This window comes from Eupeodes corollae, chromosome 1, assembly GCF_945859685.1.
Source record: "Eupeodes corollae chromosome 1, idEupCoro1.1, whole genome shotgun sequence".
In the NCBI taxonomy this organism is placed as follows: Eukaryota; Metazoa; Arthropoda; class Insecta; order Diptera; family Syrphidae; genus Eupeodes; species Eupeodes corollae.
The window spans coordinates 204,661,034-204,680,541 of NC_079147.1; the positions used below are offsets into that span (position 1 = coordinate 204,661,034).

At 32.1% G+C, this 19,508-nt stretch overlaps 1 protein-coding gene across 3 annotated transcripts in view; it reads right to left on the reverse strand.

Moving 5' to 3' along the window:
- LOC129939572 (unconventional myosin-XVIIIa) overlaps positions 1-17,006 on the reverse strand; it is a 193,546-nt gene extending 176,540 nt beyond the window's left edge. The window contains exon 1 of one of the 3 annotated variants that reach the window (XM_056047632.1): positions 15,541-17,005. In XM_056047632.1, coding sequence (XP_055903607.1) covers positions 15,541-15,696 — 156 coding nt within the window. In that variant the 5' untranslated portion in view covers positions 15,697-17,005. Of the gene's footprint in view, positions 1-15,540 lie in introns of all 3 variants that reach the window. The other 2 variants (XM_056047635.1, XM_056047633.1) reach the window with 2 other exon arrangements.
- Positions 17,007-19,508: the final 2,502 nt, after the last annotated feature.

Below are 19,508 nucleotides of genomic sequence, written 5' to 3' on the forward strand. Positions count from 1 at the left end.
TGGCTTTCGTCGTCTATGTTGAAGGGATCGTCCTGCCTGACAGCGGAATTCAGTGCGTCGTCGCCGTTATACAGTCTGCAGAAGTCCTTAAATATCCTCAGCATTGACTGCGGTTCCACTATGAGGTTTCCACTTTCGTCTTTGCAGCCTTCGGTTCTAGGTTTATGTACCTGTGCATTTCGTTTCTCTTTTTTTTACTTCTGAGAAGTCGGCGGCTTCTCTGATTGCATCTTGGCAATGTTGCCACTGGTTTTCGATATATTGTGTTGGCGGCAGAAAACTTCGAGAGAGGTTACTTGTAACTCGGTCGGAAAAGAATTTGGCGATCTCTGGCGATTGTAGCCGTTCGACGTTGCACCTTCTCCCAGCACCTCCCTGTTTTGCGTTGGGTCTGGAAATCCGAAGTGCTACCTTGGCTACAACGAGGTAGTGGTCCGAGTCGATGTAAGCTCCTCGGAAAGTTCGTACATCCATAATGCTGGAAGCGTGTCTGGCGTCGATCGCAATATGGTCAATCTGGTTGACGGTGGATTGATCTGGAGAAGTCCAAGTTCCTTGGTGGATGTTGAGGTGTGGAAAACGCGTACTGGCTACCATTACGTTTCGCCCCGCAGCAAAATCTATGAGCCTGAATCCGTTAGGACACTGCTCATATGTTTTGTCTAGGAGCTAGAAGAACATATCTTTGGTGTTGTCGTCTTTCTCTTCTGTGGGGGCGTGCGCGCATATCAGGCTAATTAGCCGAATTTAGCCTTGATGCGAATGGTCATGAGGCGCTCATTGATGCACCTATAGCTAAAGACTTCTTGCCTAAGTCTGGCTCCAATGACGGAGCCGCATCCAAATAAGAGCAAATGGTTTTCGTGGTAGCAGTCACCATAGTAAATATCGCAGTTTTTCATCCTCTTTTTGCCCGGCCCATCCCATCGTATTTCCTGGATGGCGGTGATGTCTGCTTTATAGCAGTCTAGGGCCTCCGCTAATTCTTCGGCCGCACGTGGTCTGTTAAGGGACCTAACATTCCATGTGCATATCCGAAGTTCATTGTCCTTAATTCGTTTGCGTTGGTTGTCAACACTAAATCCGTCCGCATCCGAAGCTTGTTGGTGTTTCGCAACTATTCATAACTAATTGTTTTTAATCAAAACGTTATATTATTTCGATTAACAATCAAAGAGAAATCCTCAAATACATCAAAAATATGATCTACGTCCCATGACCAGACTATATTCTTCAAAAGTAAAATTTAAAGCAGCAAAAATTAGACAACATTAATTCTAAGTCGTTTACAATTTCATTCTTAGATTATATAGCACACTACCTAGGAATGTATATTCAATATTCATATATTGTTTTATACATAATAAACGTAATACACTCGATGTATTGTAAACCTAATCCACCCTTTAAAAAGTAACAACAAATAAAATAACATTGAAAAGATATTAAATTACATTTTCACTTTCATTGATTTGTGTTCTTGTTTATTTTTGCACATTTCACCCACTTGAAATGTATACACTCACCCTATCTAATAAATAATTTTATGCACAGAATTCAATTTTAATGAAGAATGTATTTGTGGGTTTTGTTTTCAAGGGTGTTGGGATTAATTTGAACTTGATTGAAACTAAAGTTTCTATTTGCAGATCACAGTTTTCTATTTAATTACTTGAAATCATCGATCTATGTACTTATGCATATGTTATGTAAATACAATAGCAGGTCTTCCGGATTAAAGATTAATTGAAATTCAACTTAATTTTTATTGATTTTAGCTAAGCTTGAATTTGTTGGTTCGTTATTTTAAATAACATCGTTGGTATCAATTTCACATTGAAATACAATGTTTTACACTTGTATTTACATATTAGTTCTGATTATTCTCTATTGACATTACTTAAGCAGTCTTAAAAGTTGACACCCTACACGATAGATGCATGTGATTATTTTTTGTAAATATGTATCACTTTCTCATTAGAAACTCCAACTCAAAAATCGGAACTAAATAACGGGTTAACGATTTTGAATTTTCAAAATGCTGGCATTCGACATCTGTCGAAGTTGTTAAACCAATTTTTTTTTCAGTTGAAAGTTTGACATTTACTAAAATGGATCGTGTAACTATCGCACAAAGCATACAAATTGTTTAAACTTACTACAAAAATGATGCCACAGCAGCACACCACCACATATCGTGGTTTAAGAGGAGATTATTGTTTACATAATCGTCCAAGTACGCAAGCAATTGGACATATTTTGAAGAAATTTTAAGAGACTAGATTGGTAACAGTACCGTGGCATAATGGTAAGTGCGTTGGACTGCCTCTCGAGAGGAATTGACAAACCCTCCAAGTGTAAATTAACCGTTTGGACTCGGCTTAAAACTGTAGGTCCCCTCTATCCCTGACAACACTACTCACACACAGGAATGGTTGAAAGTTGTAAGTCACTAGGACCTAATTCTTAAAGGAATGTTGCGCCACCTTATTTATTTATTTTTTATTGGTTACAGATATTGTAAGGCCTGTGTATTATTGTTTCGCTTGTACCACTGACCTTCCTCTTTGTTCTTAAGAATTATGACTGTCTTATTGCACATTATGACGTATTTTGCATCTGGTTCCAAACCTACATCCATATAAAGTCCAGCTCACACAAAAACTGAAGCTAGCTGACCGTTCACAACATCGTAGAAACGTGGAATGGGTACTTGAACAACAGGCGGTGGACGGCAATTTTTTCGAACAAAATTTCCTTCAGCGACGAATCACATTTCTCACTCATGGGGTATGTTAATAAACAAAATTGTCGTATTTTGTGTTTTAAGAATCTTCAAGTAATTGAAAAGAGGCAACTACATCCATAAATAAAATGCACGACTGGGTCGCACGAACTTGCTCCTGTATGCTAAGAGTCTTTAAAAAAGTACTTATATGAGATTTAAAAATATTCCTATAAAATAAGTTTGTCTTCGAAGATATAAATGCCATTTAATTTGTCAAAAAAAAAACGCACGATTGTATATGAAAACCATAGTACTTTCATGAGCAGAAACTTTTAGGGCGACCAGATGCGAGTCGTTGGTTTCGTGGCGTTTGTATTGAAAGTGGAGAAATTCAGAGGGAGCGAGAGAAAATTATTATTTCTATTCCCATAAGCAGCCAGCAGAATAAGGGAGATAATTAATTTTCGACCCAAAAAGTCTACACAATTTCCTTCATTCTACTTGAGTCTATCCTTGTATATATTTTCACATAAAGAGCTTCCATATGAAGGTTGATGAATTTGTTTTTGTTTTATTTATATCAATGCACTTTATATAAAAAACAAAATGGCTTAATATTGTATCTAATAAGGGGATGAAACAAAATTTTGCATTCTTACGTCAGCTGTTTAGGATCTTTTACCGGTATTTGTTTTTATTTACATTCATAAGTCTGCTTTTACTTCGGTCCGATCTTTGTATATGAAAAATGGTTTCTATTATGTATAAAGCTACGATGCGTTCGATATAGATTCAACTTGTTCCTTAAAAGCTTTTTTCCTTTAAGTAGCTTTATTGTAATTTCATATTAGAAGAACCAGGATGGAAAATAAATAAGAAAAGAAAGAGGCAGACCATGAATGTTTAAATGTAAAGCGATCGCCTATTGGTTGTGTAGTTAGGTAGCAGGTCGATGTCTAAAACGAATAAAGAATAGTTCATTGGCGAGCTTAGCTTTATGCAGATAGATAGATAAAACCATGTTTATGATAATAATGAAGGAATGTTGTGGGTAGCTAAAAGGTACATACTACATTCCTTCTTTACTATAAGTTTTCAGCGCTAACATGGAGTTTTATTTTATGTTTATATTTTATTAAAGTTTAAAAAAATAACAAGCATACGAACAGGTACAAGAATTGCTATTCATGTTTTTTTTACAGTCAGGCTTTTTTGCGTTTGGGATTTTAGTTATGAAGTGACACGTAAGCAGTAGTTGTAGAAGTTTTACGTAATACCTTTATAAATAGGTATAATGTGTATACGTTGAAAAAGTGATTCTAATAGAAAATACATATACTCTTTCTGGCCCGTTTCTTTAACTTGTACTAAGTAGGTATTTATACTTTTATATAGGCGAAGGAAAGAAAATCATATTCGTAAAGAATATTTTTTTAAAATAACACATCTATACAATGTTACCAATATATTACTTCTTGATAGACACTTTAAAATAAATTGTTCATTAAATATATCGTATCCGATACAGTTGCGCTACATGGGCGGCCATATCGTTGGTATTTTCAATAATTTTAGTTATAAAAATACATAAATATGTACAAAATGCACTAATTTAGATAAAAACTAGGAATGTATTCACAATTTTGTCAAAATAATGCGCTCTTCGGGCTCATGCACAGTTAAAATATTTAAAAAAAAAAAAACTATTTAAAGATTCAAAATTTCGCCCGAAAAATAAGTTTGTCTTCAAAAATTTAAATGCCATTTTATAAATAAAAAAACATTTGAATTTTCAATTTTTTTTTTTTGAAAATCGTTAGAGCGGTTTTTTTTTAAATTAATTTTTTATACAGTTGTGTTCATAAAAATAGCAGTGTTGGTCACATTTTATTAGATTGTCAATTATTAAAATAACCAAAATTAAAAAAAAAAAAATAACATGTTAATTTCATCTAACGGTCTTTCGTTTTCATATTAGAGACTTTTATGTTGAAGTAATGCTCTACTTTTCCCGGTGAACACCCATTATTTTAAACTCTCTGGATATAGAGTGTTCATAAAAATAGCAGTGCTTTTGATTTTATAATTTAAAAGTGTTAAAAATTTATATTTTTTAATTTTTCGGTAAGTCAATATTTTACTATATAAAGTTTTAAGTATTTGTAACATACTAGCATATAAAAAATTAATAAATATTAGCCCAAAAACAAACAATTGGACGGTCAAGACACTGCACAGAAGAAATTCGAAAACTTTTTCGAAAACTGCGTTTGGAGGGAAAAACCTACCAAAATATTCAAGACATCCTAGGCTGCTCAGCAAAAATGGTTAGTAACGACTTAAAATTAGAAAACAAACCGAAAACGCGAGGCCCAAAAAGGATGACTACTGAAAGAACTGACAGAAAAATTGTTCAGCTAGCAAAACAGACCCCTACCATAGGCTCTTGGAAAATAAGACATGGACTTAACTGCCTGTTAGCGCTGTCACAATATGAAGACGTCTTTTGAAGCGAAGTTACCACCCCGAAGTCCACGCAAGGTACCATTCTTGACGAAAAGGATAGTGGCAAAGAGAATGGAGTTTGCCAAAGTGCATAGAGAATGTGAAAAGAGAAATAGAGCAATGTTCTGTGGAGCGATGAAAGCAAAGTCGCCCTTTTTGGGTCCAAGGGTCGTCGAAGAATATGTGAGAAGACCCCAAAATGCAGCAAACGATTCACGGTACACTATGAAAACAGAGAAGCATGGTGGAGGAAAAATTATGATATGGGTCCGTTTCTCATACTACGGGGACGAGCCTATTTATCCCATCGGGGGTATAATTGATGCAACCGAGTATGTGAAAATTATCGAGGAGGTTATGTTACCCTATGCTGAAGAGGAAATGCCGTTGGTTTGGGTATACCAACAAGACTATGACCCAAAGCATACGTCAAAAAAGGCAAAACCATGGTTTGCGCAGAAAAAGTTACCCGTTATGGAGTGGCCCGCTCAATCCCCCGACCTTAACCCCATCGCAAATTTGTGTGAGGATGTTAAGAACGCAGTTCATAAAGCAAATACCTAGAATTCGAAAAATTGTGGGAAGCAGTGCGTGATTCGTGGAACGCAATACCAGTCGAGACGTGTCAGGTTTTAGTGGACTCGGTGCCACGTAGATGCGAAGGATCATAAAAAACAATGGCTATGCAACAAAGAACTAATTGTAAGCTAACATTATTTGTATACTTTCATATAACTTATTTCAGTTTTTCCTACTTTTTACGTAATAGATCTAGTACTTTGTCATGCACTGCTATTTTTATGAACAGCCACATATTTAAAATATGGTATTTACTGTGATAAAGCTAACTGTAAAAAATCGACAATACTTGTTTTCTATTATTATGAATAAAATATTTTAGTTTGTTATTAGAAATTTAATGAAATATATTATAATGTTGATATTGAAGCCCTTTTTTATTTATTTGGGGAGGACTGCTATTTTTATGAACACTACTGTATATAAAATTTTTAAATTTTGTTCTAAAAATATTTTTGGTACGCAGTTGTTTAGAGATTGTTAATATACGCTATACGTTTGAATTTCGTAAAAAATTGTTGACCCGTTTTTGAGATATCGAATTTAAAAAAAATAAAATTCAATATTTTTTTAAAAATCCAAACAATACAAAATTGCACTTTTTATAACCAAATATTGTTGAAGCAATATAAGAGCTCATTCAGAAAAAAAATTATTGAAATCGGTTCATAAGTTACTGAGAAAATTAAAAAACAAAATAACGGTTCTATGAACGGTACCTTTCCTGAGCAATAGAAAAATTTGTTTTTCTTATTAAAAGAAGTCAAGTTAAAAAATAAAATTTTAGAGAAAATTTAAAGAAAATCTATCGGTTTGTTTTTGAGAAAGTTCGAATATTCGTTTTTTGACCAAAAAAATTGTATGGTGGCCACTGTTAGTTTTGATCTTAAAAAAAAAATGAAAAAAACGCCTAACGCGAATCTGCTCAAAACCTTAACTTCCAAGTTTGAACTCAATCGACCCAATGGTTTAGGCTGTAGGAGCGTGGACAGACAGACAAAACCGACCGGACGGAATCGCGGGACCCACTTTTTTCGACTTCTCTAACATCGTAATATCATGTTTGATTAAAATCTCGAGTTCGAAATTTTGCACGAATGCAAAACTTGCCATATAGTTCCTATATGTCGCAAGTAAAAATCACACTTTGGTCCGGTGGTGTGATTGGTCCTAAATTACTCGAAAACGGCGATGGAACGACTGTCACCTTCAATTTTGAGCGTTATGGTCATATGATAACCGTTTTTTTTGGGCCTACGCGAAAGAGCATGTTTATGCAGATAAATATTTACATTTTTACCTGTGAAAAACCAAAATTCGTCCAATTTGGCTGAGATACGCCCAATAAGTGTCAAAAAGTGGTCGAAAATAACCTCAAAAGAATAGATGCTTGCAACAATTTTCGTGGGAGTCATTTAAATGATGTATTGTTTCACATATAACGTTCAAACTTTATAATGAAAAAGAACATCATGAAAAAAAATATTGCATATGTATTTTATGTACGCTTACTTTTGAAACCGAAAAATAAATAACGCTGTATTTATTGATATTTAAAAAAAAAATAACAAAAAAAATCCACAATCGTGGACTTCTTATAGGGACAAGTTATAGCATCAGTAAAAATTGAAACAACAGGAAATTTTAATTTTTGTACTGATGAGCGTCTAAAGCAATCAATAAATTGCACGTCTTAAATAAGCGGGAGTTCTGCTCGAAATGGAATTTTTTATGTGAGCTGTTCAGTAAAAATCGAATTTCATGATTAAAATTCTTTAAATTTAGCTCCGAATGAATCTTTATTACAAATTTTATTTTTTGAAAATATAGCTCTAACATGTTCAAATATGTACAACAAAAGTTTTACTGATGTATTTTACAGATATGTAGCTTTAAACGGCGTCTTACGATGATCGTTGTGTAAGCATTTTTTTACTGCCACATATTTTAAAATAAAAGATCTCATACAATTATTTACAAAAATTACTCTTAAAGCTTTGTATCTATTTAAGTATATGTACCTATATAAATATATTCATATGTCTATATCTCTAACAAAAATTTACATGATAATTAAATTCCAATATCATAAAAGCGTGATAATTTTCAAAGCAATTGAAACTAATTGTGCAGCGCAATGGTGCTAAATGTTTAGTTATACTACAAATACATAATGTAGACACTTCACACAAATAACTATAAGTCTATGATACTGCGACAATTTCAATTAAAACTATTGTAGGTAATTATTAGTTCAAGTACACAATTAGTTAGGTATAAATGTAGAGGCCAATAATAGTAATGAATTCTTAATAAATGTTTTGAGATTATTACTATCTATGTAATTATGTACATATGTATATTGTTCAACGCATAAATTTAAATTACTTTCTATTTCTTGGTTTCTAATTGAACTTTCATGAATTCTTAAATTACCGGTTACTATTTACTATGCAGTTAATACGGATTTATTTAAAAGACAGTATTAAACTATTAACCGATCAACTGAAAAGAAACACAGTTTACATTTATAAAAAGGTGAGCGTAGTAGGTATAAACCCTCGTTCTCTGTAACTATGGCGAGTTTTGCACTCGTAAAACTCGATATTTTTATCAAACATGATATGACAATGGTTGAAAAGAAATGGGTCCCCATATTCCGTCCATCTATCTGCTGGCCTCGCCCCTAAGGCTCAAACCAATTGGATCGATTGAGTTCAAACTTGGAAATTGTGATTTTAAGCAGATTCGCGTTAAACATTTTTTAAAGACAAAAAATTCAAAAAAATTCAAAATTCGTTTTCAAAAACGAGTCGATCCCCAGCATTCGAGTAGAAAACGGGCCTCATTTGGACTATTTTGATGCATTTCAAGGCTTGATATTTCAATTGTAACTGAACTTTAAAAGCTTAAGACTTTAGTCGTTATTCAAATTACGATGTATTGACGTTTTGTGAAAAGCCAAAATTTGATGATCGACAAACTTGGGATTTTGCCAAGACTAGAGGTTTAACGATGCACATATCAACAACTTGTCCCAACATCAAAACTTTCCCACCAATATTGTCGTCGAAGAAGGTGCTACACGACGACTTGAAAGTGCCTTCATTTTTTTTAAACTGGGTCTGCAACCATTTTTGTAGGAAATTTTAACAACATCAGTACGTTGTTCAAGTTCAAATAATTTCGAATTTCAAAAGATAGCAGCTGCACAATATCAAATAGCAGATTTTTCGAAATAAGTCTTTGTTTTGGGAACCTTTTTATCATAAATTACTAAGCTTCTTTACACTAATCAACTTTTATAAAACATCAAGCATAGTTCAATAACCTTTATGGTTTTATATTTTGGCAACAAAATTCCAAACAATTAAAAAACCAAACTTCACCCTTCCCTTCATGTACTGTACACCTGTAAGGTATTCATTTAAGGGTATTCCTTCCATTTCATTAAACAAACAAAAAAGTAGACTTTTCTATGGCTTCAAATACTTTTTAAAGTCGGTAAGTCTAAAATTTAAATTGACACTGGAGGTCGTATTTATGCGGAAATCTTTTTCAATAGGACTACATAAACATACATATATCATCAACGAGTTGCTTAGCAAACACTTTTATCAAGGAAATCAGATAGACAAAGCTAAAAAGCTAGCTCAAAATGGTTCTGTAAAGTCAGAATTGTTTTCTATTTTCCATTTTAAATATTTCTTTTAATTAGTAAGGTATCTAAAGTGTATTTTGCTTATTTATATTTGTAGTTTCTTTTTTTTTTATTATGCTTCAATTGACGTATGAAGCTTGAACAAAATAATTGAGAACAATACGGTAAGCTTTTCAAATGTCTCGTCGTCTCGAGTCTTTCAATATTAGTATTCATATCAAGATTCCATTTTGAGCAAAAAAATTACAGTTAAACTTTCTTGATATACAAATTGGCGTATATTTTTATTGTCAAACTACTGAATTCTTTCAATTCAAAGTTGCAAACACCCTAAGAATGCACAATGAGTATAACATACTTATTTTATTTGTTTTATATTCATTTAGTAAATAAAGTCTACATACAATACAAACTTGTATGTATGTACTGTACCTATTGTGTGTACTTTTTTGAGAGTGAAGACATAGGGTGAAGCAGGTTGAATCTTATTGACTTTAAATATAGGTAGGTATAGTTTAGTGAATGTCATGCGCATTACATTATTACTTTTCGGTTAAAATGTAGTCTCAAATCTGGAAACTGTTTATACAAAACAACAAATAGTACATAATATTGCGTTGTACAGGAAAAAGTCTTTGTTAGGTTTTCATCTTGTGAAGACTAAATTCCTGAGAGAAATATTTTTGTTCTTAAAATAAGTATTGTAAATGTCCAAATGTCTTAAAAGCATTTTGATGTTTATTGCATTTTTATTTCCAAAACATGTTAAAAAAGTTTTAGAGTTAATATAGAATGTATTTTTATGAGCTTTTATTGCAATCACATTATAACATAAGTAAACGGTGATTTTTTAAGAGCTTGAGAATTAAAAAAAAAAAAAACGCATAAAATTTGCAAAATCTCATCGATTCTTTATTTGAAACGTTAGATTGTTCCATGACATTTACTTTTTGAAGATAATTTCATTTAAATGTTGACCGCAGCTGCGTCTTAGGTGGTCACTTCGGAAAGTCCAATTTTGGGTAACTTTTTCGAGCATTTCGGCCGGAATAGCCCGAATTTCTTCGGAAATGTTGTCTTCCAAAGCTGGAATAGTTGCTGGCTTATTTGTGTAGACTTTAGACTTGACATAGCCCCACAAAAAATATTCTAAAGGCGTCAAATTGCATGATCTTGGTGGCCAACTTACCGGTCCATTCCTTGAGATGAATTGTTCTCCGAAGTTTTCCCTCAAAATGGCCATAGAATCGCGAGGTGTGTGGCATGTAGCGCCATCTTGTTGAAACCACATGTCAACCAAGTTCAATTCTTCCATTTTTGGCAACAAAAAGTTTGTTAGCATTGAACGATAGCGATCGCCATTCACCGTAACGTTGCGTCAAACAGCATCTTTGAAAAAATACGGTCCAATGATTCCACCAGCGTACAAACCACACCAAACAGTGCATTTTTCGGGATGCATGGGCAGTTCTTGAACGGCTTCTGGTTGCTCTTCACTCCAAATGCGGCAATTTTGCTTATTTACGTAGCCATTCAACCAGAAATGAGCCTCATCGCTGAACAAAATTTGTCGATAAAAAAGCGGATTTTCTGCCAACTTTTATAGGGCCCATTCACTGAAAATTCGACGTTGTGGCAGATCGTTCGGCTTCAGTTCTTGCACGAGCTGTATTTTAAACGGTTTTACACCAAGATCTTTGCGTAAAATTTTCCATGTGGTCGAATAACACAAACCCAATTGCTGCGAACGGCGACGAATCGACATTTCACGGTCTTCAGCAACACTCTCAGAAACAGACGCAATATTCTCTTCTGTACGCACTGTACGCATTCGTGTGGTTGGTTTAATGTCCAATAAAGTAAACTGAGTGCGAAACTTGGTCACAATCGCATTAATTGTTTGCTCACTTGGTCGATTATGTAGACCATAAATCGGACGTAAAGCGCGAAACACATTTCGAACCGAACACTGATTTTGGTAATAAAATTCAATGATTTGCAAGCGTTGCTCGTTAGTAAGTCTATTCATGATGAAATGTCAAAGCATACTGAGCATCTTTCTCTTTGACACCATGTCTGAAATCCCGCGTGATCTGTCAAATACTAATGCATGAAAATCCTAACCTCAAAAAAATCACCCTTTACTACCAAAAGGCTACCATATCCCATATCTAACAGTATCTTTCTAAGAATTAATGACGAACAGAAAACATCAAATCACCTTAAGTCTATGGCTGTAAAAGTTTTGCAAATTACAGTTACCTACTAGATGACTTTCTTTTCTGCTTTTTTTTTAACTATCCAAATTTATGAATTCAAAAAACAAAAGATTATTTTATATTATGCGTTATTTTTGTTGCATTCATAATACATATAATCGCACAACATTCAAATAGAGCTAGTATGCCTTTCTAAGATTTGCAACAGTCTTGCGTGATTGACTACTAAATAAGGCGATAATTTTATAACATAACTAAAATTTCTTACACAATTCGAAACTAATTTATAAAATTAATAATGGGGAACTTTAAGGAAACTTGTTTTTGTGCAGAAACCATAGCAATTCCATCGAACTTATGAGCAAAATATTTTGTTTTTTAATTATTATTTAGTAGATATACCATTTAAAAGATAACCCACATTTTGGTAAACATTAGATTTTGTTTGATTTGCATTTTATGTGTGATTATGACTACACTATTGCGGTCTTAATATAGGTTGGCTCGTTGCCAAAAGGAAAATAAAAATAACAAAAATACTAAAATAAAAGTCTTGTTAGTTGAGGGTATAATGTATTTTGTATAATGTAAAATAGAGGCATGTGTTGAAGAAAGGAGTTTTTAACGCACACCAAATGTCCGTGACAGTGACATTGTTTATTTAATTTATATCATTTGGACAAAAAAGATTTGTAGTTGTAGAACCTTCATTTTATTTCAATAACTCGTAGATACATATTTTAAAAATTGGAGCTAATTCTTCACAGGAAAATGTATTTTTCATTTGTACTTTTAAGAAAGTTTGTCAACTTTTCATTTAAATTGAAACACATTTAATTAAAATTTTAACGTATTTGCACAACATTCGAACTTACTTTTATCTTTTTGTAGGATTACTATTACAAAACTATTATAGTTAGAAATAAGAATTTTAAACTAATTTCAATTATAATATTGCTCTTGGTCGTTTACAGTTGACGTTTATGTATGTTCTGAATATGAGTTTAACTGATAGCGAACAGTTTAGAAAACACCTTTATTTTAGAAAATTAATTTAAACTCGTCATTTATACTTTACACAAAATTAGAAACGACAAAAGAATTAGTAAATTAAAAAAAAAGTGTATTATTATCAATATAAGTTTATTGTTTTAAGTTTAATTAAAATACAGCGAAAATGGACAAAAATATGTCTTGTAGTCCAGAACTACGAAAGCTTACAGGGCAATGCTATTAGAACGAGTCAATGGATTCCATGGAAGTTTAACGAATGGTAAAGCCAGCTGGGACCTTAAACACATGGTTCCAAAAAGAATTTGGAGAAGAGTTTGACGTTTGCCAAGCTTCACCCAAATAAGGACATGGGATTCTGGACCAGTATGCTTTGATGTGGTGGATGCAATTTCAAATATCACGCCTTGACAGGAAATACAGGAAAAAAGCTGCATGGACCAAAAATAAAAGAATTCCTACAAAATATTTAATTTTTTGGCCAGGTTTAATTTGGGTTAAGTAAATAATATTCATTTTTGACTATTACAGTCTTATTTAAAAACGCTGTATAGAGCCTACATAAAGTTATGTAATCTCTATAATGCCTCTAAACGCAAAAATGCTATTTATAAAACTTATACAAGGTTGCATAGTCCCATAATAAGCTAAACGCGTTTTGAGGTTGAATAGAGCCTACATAAGGAAATTATTGTTATTATTATTTCGTAAATGTCATTTTGATTTCTCTCCTCTCTTTTTGAAATTAAAATAAAAACAATGATGCCTCTCTAGTTTAGCTCGTGAGCCGAAGAAACGAAGAATTTAAAAAAAATATAGATTTCCGAAAGAGAATATCATAAAAATAATTAGAATTATTTTGTTATATTTTAGTTGTTATGACAACAAGCTGATTTTATAGACATTTTGGTACTTTTTTTATATAAGCGTTGTATAACTAAAATTTATAGCAGAATTTTTTATAAATAGGAATTTTCGCAACGTTACATAGAGCCTACATAAAACCTTATTCACTGTATAACTATTCATCTGTTTAGCGAATTCTATTAAATAAGACTGTTAGTGTTTTATTTTACATAATATGTTTGAAAGTATACTTTATAGCTCACGAATAGGAATTATTGGAATATTCCTTGTTTCACCAAAACAGGTAAGTCAAATGATGATAGACAACTGGTGAATTGAAAACTACAAATAAAAATGTGTAAAAGAATCTTTTAAAGAATGCGCTATTTTGAATAATCCTACAAATTATTATTGTTTTTTTTTCTGTGTTTTTAATGAGAAGAAGTAGTTCAAGTGCCCAAGAAAAAGAAAACATCACAGACACTCCATATCCTCTCGAACTGAAAGAAACAGTGTAGGTATATCTATTGGAACAGTTTTTTTACTTCGCATATTTGCTTTATAATTTCTACAGCCAATAAAAGTTTCATATAAGTTCTAACTAAAATTTTCTCTACTCAGATCAGCAATGAGAAATTTTTTGATTCCTTAATTTTAGATTCTGTGATCATGGATCGTATCAAGTTAGTGCTGTTTATGGCTTTTATATTGGTCTTGCACAATCCACAGTTTCCTAAGTACAAAAGGAAGTGCATGTTTCTCTAAATGGATTACCTTTAACTAGAATGAAGCAAAAAAGCATCGGTATAGCATGAATTTTTAGGAAACAACTGGTTGACAGCACACATATCAAGATAGCATTTCCAAAAATAGAATATTGATAAGCATAATAAAAATGCAAAGGATTTTTTAGCATAAATGCGATGGTTTGAAATCTATTGGTGCATAAAATCATTTTTCGTTTTTATATATTTAACTTATTTAGGTTTGTGATGAATAAATGAAAATCCGATTCGTTAGTGCACGATATCTTGAATCAGCACACGACCCATTTTTCTTCAATGTATTCAGTTTGAAGTAATTTTTGGAAGAATGGTATCCAAATGGAACAACGAATACCTATTCCTTAGGTTAAAGTGTATGGACAAATATTTAATTGTGTCCTTTATCTGTTAGAGGAGATGCTTTCAAACCACATCTTCTCACACCATTTTATAACCCCTAGGAACGGCTGCCTGAAACTGCGTGCGAAAAAGAAATTATATTACGAGTCAATCCCATAAACTACAATCGAAAAGAAACAGTTCTTAAATTGAAACGTTTCAAGCACAATCGACATTCGCAATATGAAATAGTTATTTAAATGGTAAATTCGAAAAATGTCGATCATAGATTAGAATATCGACATTCCCAATCCCATTTTAATTAAAACACCCATAACCTTGACACTAAAAAGGTGTGTAGAATGTTTCTCCAAGTTTATTAACTTACTTTCCAATATATGTATGTATTATCTTATAAGTAACAACTTGGAACACAATTATGTAAATACATTTGCTAAAACAAGCACAGCATAACAATTATACCTATGTATGGTATCTACTCAAGAAATCAGTCATTAGAACTTGCATCTCGTATATCTACCTACTTCCAGAAGTGTTATCCTCTTCAATAAAAGGTCGTTAACCTCTACTTTAAGTCACTTGATAAGGTAGGTAAAAATAGTCTCCTTGAACTCCTAATTACCCACCACAACTAAGTGGGTAGTCATTAAATTCTCTTTACTGTGAACAAGTTTTGCATAGTTTTATATCTTTCCACCCACTTACCGGTTATGATTTCCCCCGCCCTCTCTCTTTTATATAGAAACACAAACAAAAATGATAAGGAAAAAAGAAAAATAGGTACTTGGTACGTATTTATAACAAAAAATATAAGAAAATTATATAAAATAGATATGTACATATATTGTATAAGAAAAACCCTCTTACCTCATCTAACCGCAATAATTCTTCTGTACTCATGCTGCCTGAAACTCCTTTTGCTTCCTTTCGCAGCTTTTTCTCTCTTTTTCTGCGTTCTTTCTCTTCCCTGTCTGTTTTTTCCCGGTCCTTTTCGCCGGTTCCTTTTTTCATAAAGTTAAACATTTTTCTATGTGAAAAGTTTAACTAAATATATTTTTGAAAAAAAGAGATTGAGATTGAGAGATATGACGATTTCACAGATTCAAATGGACAGGGTAATTATTACTGACCAGGGCTATTTTTTTTCAAAAACAAGACAAAATTTTTAAAAACTTTCTCATCAACAATATTGTTTCGTCTAGCACTACTTGATTTCACACCCGAAAACGAAAATCTATACACACAAATGAAAAATGAAAATTTGCACTAAATCGATAGTTGCCTCGGCCGGTTACACGCAAAAACTCTAGAGCACTCCCAGAAATGCACCAAGATGATATCCAATGGGGAAATCCGCTCCGCTCTCTGCGAATTCCGTGAATTGTAGGTATTTTGTATTTTGTATTTGTTTTTTTTTTGTTTTTTTTAATTTTTTTACTTTTGATTTATTTTCCAAAACTCATGGCATTAAATTTATTTCTCACATAGCTAGTGCCCAGAATACAGTACGAGGAACAAGTGATTGAGTAAAATATTTTATTTTGTTTGAGGCGATAAAGAAAATTCGACCATTATTTGCTTTGAACGCGAATCCCAAACATCCCGTTTGTGTTATTCTTTGAACGGAAGAAAATTAGTTTTTCTTCTCCAAATCCAAATTCAAAGAACCTCAACCTGAAGCAGTAGGCCACCACGAACGAACAGCTACAGCACCCAGCCCAGCGCCAGCCGCAGCCATTCACAAACACACCACGGTCATATCGTTGGAAAACAACAACAAAAAACAAACAAAATTATGAGCTGTCAAAAACGAGTTAAACGCCCCTTAACTGTGGTAGATGGTTTCTTATTCACCACACAGGTTTTTTTTTTTCTTCGTTTGTAAGTTTGTACCTATTTTCCAATAAAATTTCTTGTAAGACTTATTTTAAATATTCAACAATATCGAACTTTGCACCAAAATTATAAAATTTATTTTTGCACATAATTATCAATTAATCACTATCACTGGAGTAGGTAAAGTACCGCAAATCGTGAGTAAGAGTTGAGTGCAATACTCTTCTCTGCTTGGAACTGTATTTTATTTTGGTATAAAATAATTTTGCATGGAATGCAGACGACGACTACGGCAATAGAACAAGCTTTTCTTTCTTTCTTTTGGTGTTTTGAAACTTTTTAAGTTGATTTTTTGTGTTGAAAATGATTCACTTCGATAATTCGAACTTAATTTTCAATTCTTAGTTGGAAAATTTGTGAAAAAAAATCTTAATTATCCTTCGCGATGAGTTTTTGTGTGAAGAAAAATTATCACTTCCACCGACGACGACGACTACGGACGAACTCAACTCAAAAAGAATGGTTTTTTCACATCTCTGTTTTAATCTACTTTAATTTAATTTCACCACAGTGTGCTCTTAAATGAACTGTATAGTTATCTCTTAACAAATTTTGTTTTTCATTGCATCCCTTTCGTGCGTGGTTGAAAACATTTTAGTTGTCTCATTTTTATTGTGAAGTGTTTGTATTTTGTTTGGGTTTGTTTTGATTAAATTTTATACCAATAGAATGAAGAGAGTGGGATTTTTTTAAGGTGAGTGATGCCAATAAGATTCAACTTATAAATACTTTTTATTTTTGATGTGTATATAAAAATTAAGTATTTTTAAGCGTCATTTATTTAAAAGTTTCAGTTATTTTGATGATGAGCTTTGTATAGAATGTCAGTAAATAAACATTTTATTCGTGTAAAAATAGCTAAGAATATGAGAAAAAGTTTGGCAGAGTAATTTTTGGAACTTATTTTGTTAGTTCCACGAGTTTTAAAAAAGAAGAGCCTGAACTCTTTTTTAATAAAACAAACTTCACAATGAATTAGAGTGAAAAATAAAAACAGTTTGAGATAGTAAATAAACTTTTTATTCATGTTCAAAATTCGTTTAGAAAATGCAGAAACTCGTTCGACACAAAATAGACAGAACAAACATAGAAATCCGTCGATAAATAGCTAAATTATATTCTCTAAGAGCTTAATTCTTGACCAAGTTCTAAAATAAATTTAAAACTCGATCTCGGTCATCCCGCTTTATTTTTTGAACTTTGTTTAGGAATATTTAATAGTGAGTATTTTTTTCACATTAAATCGTTTTGAAATCATTTTTGAGTTCTATGAACTTAAGTTCTCTCGGTTAAATGGATCTGAGTTCTGAAGTATTTTTCGATATTTTTGTAGCACCATGTTACCAATTTTGAATTAAAATTCTCACATTTGTTTTGAAAAATGAATATATAGGGTGGTTTTTTATCTATTATTAGCAAGACTGGTTTAAATAGCTGACGAACGTTTCGTGTTTTGTTTCACTGTCAAACATTTTCAATTTGGTCTATAATTTAACCATGAATCGTCTTACAAACAAACAACGCTTGCAAATTATTGAATTTTATTATCAAAATACGTGCTCTGTTAAAAAAGTTCATCGCGCGCTTCTTGTGTTCAACAACGAAGCTTATTTTTGGCTCAATGGGTACGTAAATTAGCAGAATTATCGATTTTGAAGTGCGATTTGATTTAATATCCAAAATTAACAGATTTAGTTTAAATTTAATTTTTTCTACAATGGCCAATGACTAAGTTCTAAAATAAATTAAAAACTTGATCTAGCAATTCTTAGTTTATGTTTTGAACTTAATTTAAGAATATTCAGGACTCGAAGCATCTCTTCAAATTTCAATCATATATGGAGAATTGGTTTCTAATAACTTAAGATCTCAATTGAAATGCACTGAGTTCAAAAGTGTTTTTAGATATTTTTGTAGCTTCCTGTAGCAAGTTCTGAGTCAAAATTCAGACATTTTTTTTAGATTTAAAAACATGTTAGTTTTCGTTAAAGCGGATATTTACTTTAGAATTTGGTTTTAATATTTTCAATTTTATGGAAATATATGTACATATGTACATTGTTTTTTTCGTGTTTCATTGGAATTTGTTAAAGATTGATGTTATTTGAAATTAGTCTTTTTTGTTATACATAATATGTATGTAGTATGTTATTCATGTTGCACTGAAAATTTTAAGTTGATGATCATTTAATGTCTTTTACTGTTTCTTGAAAACAGGAACCTTCATTCAGATATTAAAGTCCTGCAATCTCTAGAATATGATATGATGCATGCAATTAAAATGATTGTATCTGGTCATACTGTTATTGAGAATATTGAATTTGCGTAAAATATGTATGTAAAACTAAATTAAAGCCCACCAAAAATTAAATGGCTTTAAGTGCATATTTAACTTTTACACTTTATAAAACTGTCAGCGTCCACAACATTTAAAATTATAAAGCTATTATTTATGACTTTTTGGAAACTGTCCATACGTTTATATATTTTCTAAAAATATTTTGTTATTAAAAGTCTTTGTGGTCTGAAATTTAATCTAAGACCGGAATAAGTCTAAATGTCCTAAACCCGAAAATTTGACGGTCTAATAAACCAAAGTTTTATCTCAGATTGAGATCTAAATAAGACTTCTTCCGCTTGAGCACTTGATGAAGAAATTAGTTGGTATATCGAGTTCTAATTTTTCAATAAATTAAGTTTTAGAGACTAGAACTTTGTTACCTGTTATAAATAAAATATGCACAGTACAATTTTTCAACTTGTTTAATTCCATCAGTTCTGACAAAAATGAATCTTCCATCTTTTTTCAATGATGCTTTCTTTAGTTAAGTGCAATGGTTCAGGAAAAATGCTTGCACAATTGCCCTTTTTGAAAGCTCAGTTGAACAACATGCATTAGAAGTAGTTTTAACCTTTGTAAAAGAAAAATTTAGACTATC